Source organism: Coregonus clupeaformis, unplaced genomic scaffold (genome assembly GCF_020615455.1).
Source record: "Coregonus clupeaformis isolate EN_2021a unplaced genomic scaffold, ASM2061545v1 scaf0211, whole genome shotgun sequence".
Taxonomy (NCBI): Eukaryota; Metazoa; Chordata; class Actinopteri; order Salmoniformes; family Salmonidae; genus Coregonus; species Coregonus clupeaformis.
This window is the reverse complement of record NW_025533666.1, coordinates 482,750-495,289: the sequence shown is the minus strand read 5'-3', so window position 1 is coordinate 495,289 and position 12,540 is coordinate 482,750. Positions and strand designations below refer to the sequence as shown.

The 12,540-nt window shown below is 43.9% G+C and overlaps 1 protein-coding gene across 1 annotated transcript in view; it reads right to left on the bottom strand.

The window, feature by feature from the left end:
• Positions 1–8,825: 8,825 nt before the first annotated feature.
• Positions 8,826–12,540, bottom strand: part of LOC121572538 (interleukin-1 receptor type 1-like) — a 53,213-nt gene continuing 49,498 nt past the window's right edge. The window contains exons 9-10 of the mRNA XM_045214187.1: positions 9,887–10,108; positions 8,826–9,636 (exon numbers count right to left, since the gene is read on the bottom strand). Coding sequence (XP_045070122.1) covers positions 9,185–9,636; positions 9,887–10,108 — 674 coding nt within the window. The 3' untranslated portion in view covers positions 8,826–9,184. The remainder of the gene's footprint in view (positions 9,637–9,886; positions 10,109–12,540) is intronic.

Sequence of the window (12,540 nt, the reverse complement as noted above, 5' to 3'; positions counted from 1 at the left end):
ATGTAGTGTTGGTAATAAAATACCATCCCCAGGAACGACTTCACTCTGTGAACTGAAGGAGTGCAGCCATCATCTTCCATCAAGTCCCTCTTTGACATTTTGGTGATGACCTCGACCTTCTCTGGGTCAACAGCAACACCGTCACTGTCAACGATGTGTCCGAGAAACTTCACAGATCTCCGCAACAGATGGCATTTTTTTGGACTCAACTTTAGATTGTGCTCCCGTAGCCTCTGGAAAACAACCTCTAATCTGCTGAGGGCCTGCTGTTCATTGGGGGCAAATATCAAGAGATCATCTAGGTAGCACAAGAGACTGCTGAAGTTAAGATCGCCAAAGATACTCAGCATCATCCTCATGAAGGACGCTGGACTGTTGCAAAGCCCCTGTGGCATTCTGTTATACTCGTGCAGGCCTAATGGTGTTGTGAAGGCGGTATACTTTTTGTCCTCCTCATGCATGGGCAAGTTATAAAATCCAGACGTGAGGTCCATGGTGCTGAAGACAGCATTACCGCCAAGGGCAGCCAAGCAGTCCGATTGATGGGGCAAAGGATGAGCATCCTTGATAGTTCTTGCATTCAGCCATCGAAAGTCTGTGCATATCCGGAGGTCGCCATTTTTCTTCCAAACCATCACGAGTGGAGAAGCATATTCACTCATTGATTTCCGCATGATTTCCTGTTCCTCCATCTCGGTGAGAACTTGGCGCAGCTTTTGATAGTGGGCTGGCGGCACTCTGCGATATGGAAGACGGAAGGGACGGTCGTCAGTGAGGCGGATCCTATGGGCAAAGCCCTTGGCTTCTCCACAGTCAAGATGATGCTTTGAAAATATATCCTGATATTTCTCCAGCAATGTCACAAGTTGGAGCTTGGTGGAGGGGCTCGCTTCACAATGATCAATGTCGACATTTCCTAGACCAGACTTCTGCAGTCTGTCTTTCAGGTCACCGTTGTCGTCCTGTTCCACATGAGTCACTCTAACAGAGCCAGCATCACTCTGACAGGAACCCTGGAACAGTGTGAGATCTTCAGCTGCAACACAAGTAGAGACGTCCGCAAGCTTGCTGTTCCTTTTCAGTGTGAGTGGTTTGTCTGAGATATTAGTGATTTTCATGGGAGTCCAGCCATCTCCCCCATAGCGGTGTTACCACTCTCCCCACCATAATGCCCCCGAGGCACGCACCTGGAGGTTGTAGGCTCCACCATAACTGTACTCCCAGGTGACTTGGGTATATTACTTGGCAGTCTTCCCCACAGCAGGTACTCTTGTTTGGGAAGGAGAGTCACCGCCTGAGTTAGCTTCACTGTCCCTACTTTTCCTGGGACATCTTCACCCCCTCCATCTTGTGAGACTGGTCATCATTTCTAGAAACTGTTCGCCATCTGGAGACCCTTTTGTGTTGCTCGAGATAAGTGTCCAATAACTGTTCTTGTTTTTCAGCTGATGCAGTACACGTTTCAACATGTTGGTGCCTACTATTATGTCGTCTTTCTGACCAGTGATCACCAGAACTGGGACCATGCACTTTACCCCATACAGACTTAGTTCCATGTCATACATGCACTTGGGGCGCACTTGTACTCCTCCACAGCCAACAAGGATGATATGCTGTGAGAGTTCTTGATGTGGGGTCAAGACGCTATCCGATAGTAGTCTCTGCTCTGCCTCTTCACTTATCGTGCAGGCCATTGAGCCTGTATCGAGGAGCCCTTGCAACTGAGCACAGCCATTAACTGTCACCGGTGCGTGAAATAACTCACTGAACGTCTCAACTCTGTGAATATTCTGAACAATTACCGTGCAATTATCAGACATTTATTTACAGACATTGACATACATCTCCTTCAATTCTTCACTTTCTTAAAGGGTTGAATCTTCAACGCTCACACATCCCCTTTCCGTATGTGAGCTATCTAGTTTAAACTGGCTCCACCTTGCTCAGAGTTAGGTGGTGTGTGCGCTAACTGTGGCTGAGCGTTAATTCTTGGCCGGCGCTGTTGGCATTCTCTCTTCCAGTGGCCGGGCTTGTAACAGCCCATACAGAGGTTCGCCTGTCTACAGTGTGCAGTAGTTGAATGTTCGGCAGACTGACAGACTTTACATTTACTCTGAACAATGGCTGCTGGCCCCCTGCTTGGTGGCACAACTGCTGTTGTGTGTGCCGTCTGCTCTAGCACATGGTTCAGCAAGCCAATGAGAGACTGCATGCAGATGCTCTCTGTCTGAGGAGAGGATGGAAGCCCCATTGCCTGGGTTTTCAGCAGCGACTGTTTCTGTGGTTAATGCCTGAGCATGTGCACCAATGTTATTTGGCCGATAAGATGTGGCTTGACACATTGTTCTAGCCTCTCTCTGATGTTCAACGAGGTGTTCCTGAATCTCATTTGCTGTCCACTTTTCAGCTGTTTTGCACTTTAGGACACTTGCAAGAGCAGGGTCGGGACAGTGTTTCACCAGCATCATTGTGACTTCGTGAGAGGGGTCCTCAATGTTTCGCCCCTGCCTTCTCAGACACTCATCTGCGACATCCACAGCCTTGTTCAAGCGTATCCAATAGTCCATGGGACTTTCTCCGGCCAGAGGAAGTGTGTTATAGAAATCTGCTAAAGGCATAGAGGAGTAGGTTAACTCACTGAAATGTTGTTTCAGAATATCAAAGACGAGCTTGGAGTTCTCAGCTGGCTGCAGCGATGGCATACTGCGCAGGGTAACTTTAACAATGTCTCTAGCCTTTCCCATTAGTCTTGACATTATCTCCTGGGAGTGCTCTTGTGGGTGTACACCCCTCTTATTCAGGTAAACGCTCATAATCTCTTCCCACTCATGCACTGTGTGTTTGTCTGTTCCATCACCCCTGAAGTACGGCGGCTCTTTGACATCTGTCTTCATGACTAACTTTACTCCTGTCATGTTCAAATCAGACTGTCCATATCCTAAGTTCAGGCTAGGCGTAGGAGTGGTTTGGTTATCGGCACTACCAACAGATCTCTGTAATTGGCTAGCAATGTTCTCTCCTATTTCATGAGCTAACTGTGTGATGAGACTCCCTAGGTCTGCAGAACTCACATGTGAACTAGACACTGGCTGACGTGGAGAATGTTAATCTGTTTGGGTGTGAGTGTATGAAAATGCAGGACGGCCCACTGAACTAACGCTGCTTGCAATGTCTGGAGCATCTCTTAAGCTACTCATGTGTGGTGCGGGGGAATATTCATCAGTGCGTAAGCGTGTGGACGAGAGTACAGGTCTGCCTAGTATACCAGCACCCCTAACCGGCGTGCTCTCCACCCTACTCATAAACCTGCCCCTCCCCAGGCTTACCCCTGCAGCATCTCCAACACTAAATGGTGTCTGCGCATCCTTACCATCAGTCATTTAAAAAAAAAAAAATAGAAAGTTGTAATAGACTATGGTAATGATATGTGAATCACCAGAACATGTGAATATGAAAAAAATATTTGTAAAATGATAGAAGTAGCTGAGGTAAGCAATTAAGAGCTACAATTTACACATTAATGTTTGCCCTTATACTTGTCAACGTCCCGAAGAGGTTCCTACTCGTCACAGCAACCACCGGCGATCACCCTGGCGATGATCTGAAGCGAAGATATCCGGGTCACGGCACCAATGTAGCCGGCGCGGTCTGCTCGTTGCCGACTACTGCGTTGTGTTCCGGTGCACTGAAGACAACACACTGGCGTACTTGAAGGCACTTTATTGTGTACAACTCTCTCAATCTGTTCAACATCAAAGAGAGAAAATGTTCAAAACTCTACCCTCGACCAGAATCCGCCTCTCCCAGCCGAGTACAATGCAGACTCAATATAATCACATTCAAAAATACAAGGAATAAAATACAACATAATTGGAAAATAAACATTGCATCTGGTGTATATCTTATGTATGTGTCATATTGCATGTTATCTCTGCCAAAAACTCTGAGCTTTTAGCCTTTACATTAATACTGTGCAACATGACATAAACCATCTTTCAAATAGGTAATACATACAGTAATATGCACGAAGCAACATGTAATCCTTCACATTTGAGCTTTTCAGTGCCATTAAACACTAATCAATACATGAAAACATTTTAAATGAACACATATTTTTAACCTGATATAGGGAATACATACCTGTTCAACATCAAAGAGAGAAAATGTTCAAAACTCTACCCTCGACCAGAATCCGCCTCTCCCAGCCGAGTACAATGCAGACTGAGAAAAGCATGACACCCCTCCGCATATAACCAAACCAACTCTAGAGGGCGCACTTACACAACTAACTCTCCCAATATCTGTAGACTACACGAAATGCTGAACAATGCAATATTTTGGTGAAATCAACTCACAAAATAAAATAAAAAATAGAAAATGAACGGTTGCAAAAATCAGTAATTCTTTGACCTGTTACACAAACATACCTTCTCCGATGTTGGTTACAAGGCGGTCCTTAAATTAGGTAAGATAATATCATGTTGCCATTGGTGTGTTAAAATGGGAGATAAGGAGATGTCAACTTGTCCCGTTAATAATGAATCCAAGCGTTTGACATGGGGCACGAGTCCAGTAACTTTATGATCAAACGTAATCAATGTAGAATCTACAGTCATTTTTCATACTTTGGTCATCATAGTTTGATCTGGTTTACTTCAAATATCATCAAATTTCATGAATAACATGATTTTGACTGTTCATGACCTTTAAATAGTTACATTTGAATGATAACATGTTCACTTAGGATCTCACTTGGTGAAGTCCATAGGGGAATTTGCTGTGTAGAGGCAATTTGGGTAAGGCCTTTACGGAAAACAAATAATATTTGACTACAGGAGTCACCACGGTAGTCAACAACCACAGCCAGTGGCGGGCAGGCAGGCAGGCTAATACCTCATACCTCATACCTGGAACAGGGCCAGACACATTCCCCATTCCACCACAGGAAGACTGACTGACTGACTGACTGACTGGTAACATCTCCAGGGCTCTGCTGTTAAATGGATAACTAAAGCTAAGACATAGAACAACTCTAACGGAGAGAGAAAATGATCACCAGGGGTGAGCAACCCTAACCCTGGAGAACAACCCTGCTGCACTCAAACCCTTAATAAGAACACCTGATTCTACTTGCTGCTCACCAGGACGTTGATTAGTTGAATCAAAAATCAAATCAAAGTTTATTGGTCGCATATACAGTTTAGCAAATGTTATAAAGTCATGAGGTCAGGATTGTGAAAGCTACGTTTCCTGTTTCCAGCTAGTCTGGATTGACTTGAGTCTAGGACTTTTCAATTCCCTCCTTCAATACAAGCTTCACTCTTTATCAAGGGGGGATGTTTGGTTGACTGGCCAGTTTATACTAAGTCTGACAGACACACTTCACAGTGGAGGTGTATACCTGTTTAACTGTATAACAGTTGTTATTACTAAGTTATCAACTGTGAGGTGTCACACTGTCACACTTATGTCAACTTGTAATGAGAGTGATATCAAATGTACATTCTGGAGTTTGTCTGAAGTTTAGTTCGATATCTTTGCTTTATATTATGTAACAGCATAGTGTCTATTTCTGGATGGTGTACCATTGGCGATACGCATTTACATTTCTGTCATTTAGCAGACGCTCTTATCCAGAGCGATTTACAGGAGCAATTAGAGTTAACTGCCTTGCTCAAGGGAACAAACCGATTTTTCACCTAGTCGGCTCAGGGATTCGAACCAGTGATCTTTTAGTAACTGGCCCGTGCTGTTAACCGCTAGGCTACAGTGATAAGGCTGTGCCTTGACAGAAGCACTACAAAATGTTGAGACAAAAGTGCTAGTAGGCACCAGAATCGAATCTACATCTGTGCTCCCATTTGTCCATGTTTCTTAGAAATCATTTGTATGGTAACATTTTGTGATACTCAACTCATCCTGTGGTATAAGCACATTCATACAGTAACTGTTTCATAACACCTCAAATTAATGTCAATATACTGAAGGTGTCTGTGCACACTTTAGAAAGCCATATGACACGGTTATGCCGCTCATTATTCAATTAAATAATGGGACACAGAGGTTGGTAAATGACATAACATGTTATAACATCTGGTATGTAGACTCTTTTGTAGCATGTAATAACATATGATATAAGTTGTCATGCAGACTGTATAATAGCAGTTGTTATTAACAGTTGACATTAGAGAATATGACAACAGGATGAACAGTTATAACTCGTTTTATATCATCTTATGCCGTTACTCATTACTATTTATAACTACTTATGACAGCTTATGACAAATGGTATAATGTGTAATATAGCTGTTATAAAGGCTTTATGAATAAGGACACCTACAGTAAAGTGTTAACCGAAATGGCCACTTAACGGTTTTAGTCAACCAGCTACAGTAACAATGTCTACCCATTGAAATGGATGGTGGAAAAGCTCTCTGGTGAGAGAAGTAGATTATTAAGATGGTTATAGTAAGTAATTTAATTAGTGGACGATCGCCACATCCGGCATAGGGGAAAATGATTGAAAGTTACTTTCCCACACTGTGTCAATGTAATTACTCATATCTGACATGATTGACCTCTCACAATGAACCTGATAACTGATGTTAGAGACGTGAATGACTTGAGCCAAAACAAAGAGAAGATTTGGAGTGAAAAACTCTGCAGAGTGCAAAACAAGATAATGCAACTCACAAAAGAACGTAACAGAGAAGAACATCAAGACAGTACAAAATATACAATTCAAAAAACTAAAAATGTCAACTACCTGATTGAACCCTTGTCAACACTTTACTCCGAAGTCAACCACACACACCACTACACAAGACTGGAAATTCCACTCCTGGGGTCAACAGTTGACCTTTTAGCAGGTTACTCTTTAGTCATCATGCAAGGCCGCAGCTCTGCACACTCTCTCTGTAACACGTGCATGGCCCATGCATTTTACACCATGATCATACAGAGTACTAACCAGCAACAACTAACACATTCTTAGCACTATAGCAATGCACATGGTAAGACAGATAAGGTTAATCATTCTGTCACTTGCACACATAGCACAACTTCCTGACTGAGGAAAAGAGGAATTCATTTGTCGTCGTTTCAAAGCCTTCAACACAATTCTCTCCAAGCATATACATGACAACAGGAAGTGTGCTGTTTGTGATAAGAGTTTCAACACCAGGAGAGGGAGTTCCTCAAAATCATGAAACCTCAAATAATGGATCTTACAAGAAGCTAATGGTTAAATCTGGAACCCTTAGTTGCTACATCCATTTTTGGACTTATAAATTAGTGATATACTGTATACCCATTGATTCAGTGCTTGCATCCATAGCTCTGTCTATGAATTTGAGCACTTACATTTCTCCAGGTCCATCCCTCAGGCGGCGTGACCACTTTGTTATTGTTTCAAATAAGGATTCTAGCTTTAAAGATACTTCTCTAGTTATCACTGGTTAAAGGTGCTACACATAGGATTTTCTTTGTATTTTAATTTGAGAAAATGTCCATAATATATCTACTGTAATAGTGGAATGATAGTGTTTCACAGTATTACTTACCCGCCAGTGTTGTGATTGGCTGTGAAATTCGCTTATTGTTTTCTCCAGCCGGAGCGGCATCAGTTGTCAAAATGGGAAAGCTGTTCTGACTTGGTGGCTGTGTTATCTAGTGGAAATGCCTCTGTCATTTCCTGGTTGCAAAAATCATACACTGTTCGCTCAATTTCTGTTCATGTGAGAAAACAAGCACTGAATAGTGTAGGGAATCTATAGGTATCTACTAGCATGCTAACAGATACCCATAGACTACCTCTAGCTTCCTTCATACTGGACACATAAAAATGGTATCCACAAGTTCATCTGACTAGGGAAGTAGATAAAGGGCATCATTGCCAAAATTCCAAAGTATCCTTTTAAGGCCTGCAGTATGACAAGGCCTTAGAGAGCCTCCAGGCAGAGATGCATGGTGGGGACTAGTTAATGAGCCAGTGCAATTGAGACACAACATGAGCCCCATGGTGAAGGTGCTTCTCCGTGGGGACCACAAACCTTACCGAAGACAGTGTGTTGTGGTAGCCAGGTGGACCTCATGACTTAGCTGCTGGACCATTCAAAAATCTACAACGTTTTACTCTTTTATCATAACTAACTTAAAACCTTCTGTTAATCCTTCCTAATGGCTACCTTCATGCTACATAATAAGCCCAATTGTACCAACAGTTTGCAGTAACAATTACAATACTTACATGAATCCATGTACCTTCTTAGAGACGATAAACCCAAGGTGCTCCTCTTCTCTTCGTTTCACACCGAGTGTGGTTTCAGGCTCCCTGAAGAGTGATTTTAAGGAAGATACTTCAGGTTGACAAGACGATGCTGCAGAAGGTTTTCTTGAGGTGTAAAACAACCTCAGCTGGATGTGAGAATCCCCAGTCCTAACCACACTTTATTTTAAATGGCTTATCTTATGATCCCATTGGATTACAGTAAAGCAGGTTACCAGTCACAGCTATAGTCCTACCTGTATGTAAGCTAGCCATAACAAAAGAGCTAGCAAGCAACCACCTTCTGGAATGTGTTTTAATAAATAATATAAGGTATTTGTTAATAGCCAGCTCACCACTTATAAAACATTTAATATCAAATGTCAGAAAGCTGTTCATAAATACTTTGGCCTATTAATTAATAACTGCGTTCATAAATATTAGTTTAAACACTTATAGTTTATCTCAATGTATGATTAACAAATCGAATAAAAACATTATATCATAAAAAAACATTTTGGAGGGATTTTTTAGAAAGTAGACAAACAAAGACAACAAATACATTGTATAGAATGTACTGGGCACTCTTTATTAAAGCTCTTTCACAGATGTGGTGTGTATGTACAACATGGTGGTAAATTGTGTGTGTGTGTGTGTGTGTGTGCGTGCGTGTGTGTGTGAGTGGCTCTGCCAATATGTTCAGAATGAATACACTGTTTACTGTGCATTTTCCCACCTCAAATAAATCTCACAGCAGAAGATCAGTCCTCCAAAGTCTGATTCAATAATTTTTCATGAAAATGTGTTGAGAGAGTCAGGTACCAGAAGTCATTCAACAGATTTCCTCGTTATGTCTAACACTGTCCTCTCCAAAGCCCATCCATCCCATCACAACTTCATCAGGCTGTTCTTCTCTGGTCACCTCGTCCTCGTGCCCCTCACTGGCATATAATACCTCAGTTCCTTCCAGAAGCGTGAGGACAAGGAAAGAGAGGGTGAGGAGAGAGGGGACGAAGCCAGCTCCCCTCTCTTCTCCTCCACCTCCTCCTCTTCTCCCCACCTCCCACACCTCAACCCTCTGCTACTCTTCCACCAGCAGACGGCGCCCTGGCGCTCCCGGAGGTGGCGCACCGACTCGGGGAAGAGGGTCAGCTGTGTGGGGGAGACCTCCTCCAGCTCCACAAGGACCACCTTAAGGGAGCCCTCCAACAGGGCACGGTGCATGGCCGTCTGCCTCTCGAAGCTCTGCCAGGCCTCCAGGACACCACTGCTGCTGTCACTGTGGCTTCCACTGCAGAACGTAGAGCCAGAGTAGACCAGGAGGAGACGCCGGCTTGCCAGCATGCTCTCCTCCACTGCATCTACTATGGCTAGAGAGGGAGGAGGGAGGAGAAGAGGGGGAAAGGGAGGAGGGAGGACAAGAGGGGGAAAGGGAGGAGAGAGGAGGGAGGAGAAGAGGGGGAAAGGGAGGAGGGAGGAGAAGAGGGGGTCAGGGAGCAGGGGAAATTGTTATTAAAACATTGTTCTACCATTGAAATGGTTTCTGAAGGTCTTTATGATTTCAGAAAGGCTTCACATATTTCATCATCATGCTACTTATGTACTAATGCCAAGGCTAACTTAGTCTTCTGGAACCTGGAGCCTCAGGGTCGAGCTGAGATGTCATACCTTCCCCTGGTAGGCTGTCCCGGCCCAGTATGAACAGCCTGTAGCCACACCTCCCCTCCAGAACCTGGGGCAACATGTGGAGGGCAAACATCTCTGCCTCCCCACAGGCTCCGCACCCATCCCCAAACAGACGGGGGTATGCCACGTACGCATCATACAACTTCCCATCAGAGTCTGCCACATGCAGGATAGGGACAGGTAAAACAAAATAGATGTGTTAGTGCTGGGCTAGAGCAAAAGCCTCCACAAACCTGCCTAACAGAGGAGGCTTGGTTATTTATGACACCATAGTTGCTTGTGTTTTATGGTTACATGGCCTATTTAGTGCCTTGTATCAAACTTCCTCTCTGTTTCCTCTGAGTCATGGAAAATGCTGTGCTTGCATAGCTGTGGGATGTGCTACAATACATTGCTACACTTGCTACTGATTTTACTTGTGGTCAGGTGGGGAGTGGGAAACAAGTGTTGGATTCTAGCTTGGAATATACTTATTCATGTTACCATATTAGAACCGGGTGTATGGAAAGTTACTGAGTGAGAAAGGGGAGTGCAGAGCTTACATTCTGTTGGGAAATGTTATTCTTAAATCTCATGTACCCTATGGAGAGAGGCAAAGGGCAACAGTCTGGTTTCAGTCACTGCTAAGGTAGGACAGCCGTGGAGTAAGGAGGAGTGAGGAATTCGGCCCGAGGTCAGGTCAGATGAAGTGAGGAGGAACAGTCAGTCCTGTCACACACATACAGTTGAAGTCGGAAGTTTACATACCCCTTAGCCAAATACATTTAAACTCAGTTTTTCACAATTCCTGACATTTAATCCTAGTAAAAATTCCCTGTCTTAGGTCAGTTAGGATCACCACTTTATTTTAAGAATGTGAAATGTCAGAATAATAATAAAGAGAATGATTTATTCCGCTTTTATTTTATTTCATCACATTCCCAGTGGGTCAGAAGTTTACATACACTCAATTAGTATTTGGTAGCATTGCCTTTAAATTGTTTAACTTGGGTCAAACGTTTCGGGTAGCCTTCCACAAGCTTCCCACAATAAGTTGGATGACTTTTGGTCCATTCCTCCTGACAGAGCTGGTGTAAGAGGCCTCCTTGCTCGCACACGCTTTTTCAGTTCTGCCCATAATGTTCTATAGGATTGAGGTCAGGGCTTTGTGGTGGCCACTCCAATACCTTGACGTTGTTGTCCTTAAGCCATTTTGCCACAACTTTGGAAGTATGCTTGGGGTCATTGTCCATTTGGAAGACCCATTTGCGACCAAGCTTAAACTTCCTGACTGATGTCTTAAGATGTTGCTTCAATACATCCACATAATTTTCCTTCCTCATGATGCTATCTACTTTGTGAAGTGCACCAGTCCCTCCTGCAGCAAAGCACCCTCACAGCATGATGCTGCCACCCCCGTGCTTCACAGTTGGGATGGTGTTCTTCAGCTTGCAAGCCAACTTTAAAGGCACAGTCAACTTAGTGTATGTAGACTTCTGACCCACTGGAATTGCTGTGAATTATATGTGAAATAATCTGTCTGTAAACTGTAAAATGTGATGGGCTCCCTGCCTGTGCCATTAAACCCCTACAACTCATCCAGAATGCCGCAGCCCGTCTGGTGTTCAACCTTCCCAAGTTCTCTCACGTCACCCCCCTCCTCCGCACACTCCACTGGCTTCCAATTGAAGCTCGCATCCGCTACAAGACCATGGTGCTTGCCTTTGGAGCAGTGAGGGGAACGGCACCCCTGTACCTTCAGGCTCTGATCAGTCCCTACACCCAAACGAGGACATTGCGTTCATCCACCTCTGGCCTGCTGGCTCCCTTCCTCTGCGGAAGCACAGCTCCCGCTCAGCCCAGTCAAAACTGTTCGCTGCTCTGGCACCCCAATGGTGGAACAAGCTCCCTCACGACGCCAGGACAGCGGAGTCACTCACCACCTTCCGGAGACATTTGAAACCCCCACCTCTTTAAGGAATACCTGGGATAGGCTAAAGTATTCCTTCTAACCCCCCCCAAATTGTAAAGTGGTTATCCCACTGGCTATAGGGTGAACGCACCAATTTGTGAGTCGCTCTGGCTAAGAGCGTCTGCTAAATGACGTTAATGTGCCCTTGAGCAAGGCACTTAACCCTAATTGCTCCTGTAAGTCGCTCTGGTTAAGAGCGTCTGCTAAATGACTAAAATGTAAATGTAAATGTAACAATTGTTGGAAAAATTACTTGTGTCATGCACAAAGTAGATGTCCTAACCGACTTGCCAAAACTATAGTTTGTTAAAAAGAAATTTGTGGAGTGGTTGTAAAACAAGTTTTAATGACTGTATGTAAACTTCCAACTTCAACTGTATATTTCCATGCCCATGAAGGTTCTAGCAGGAGGCTACACCAATGAGAGGAACCAAATACGTTCCTGACTAGCAACAGAGATGTATTGGCTGTCTAGATATGCAAGGGGTTGACTCCGCCTAGTAGGAAGGTATAAATATATGTGATTGTGTAAACATCTTTGTCTTTGCAGCTATATGACCCAGTGGGTGAATAAACTTTGTTTGAGCTTTTTCTAGTTGTCCGTTTGAGTTTTTACTCAGTTTGTTCAGAACCTAAC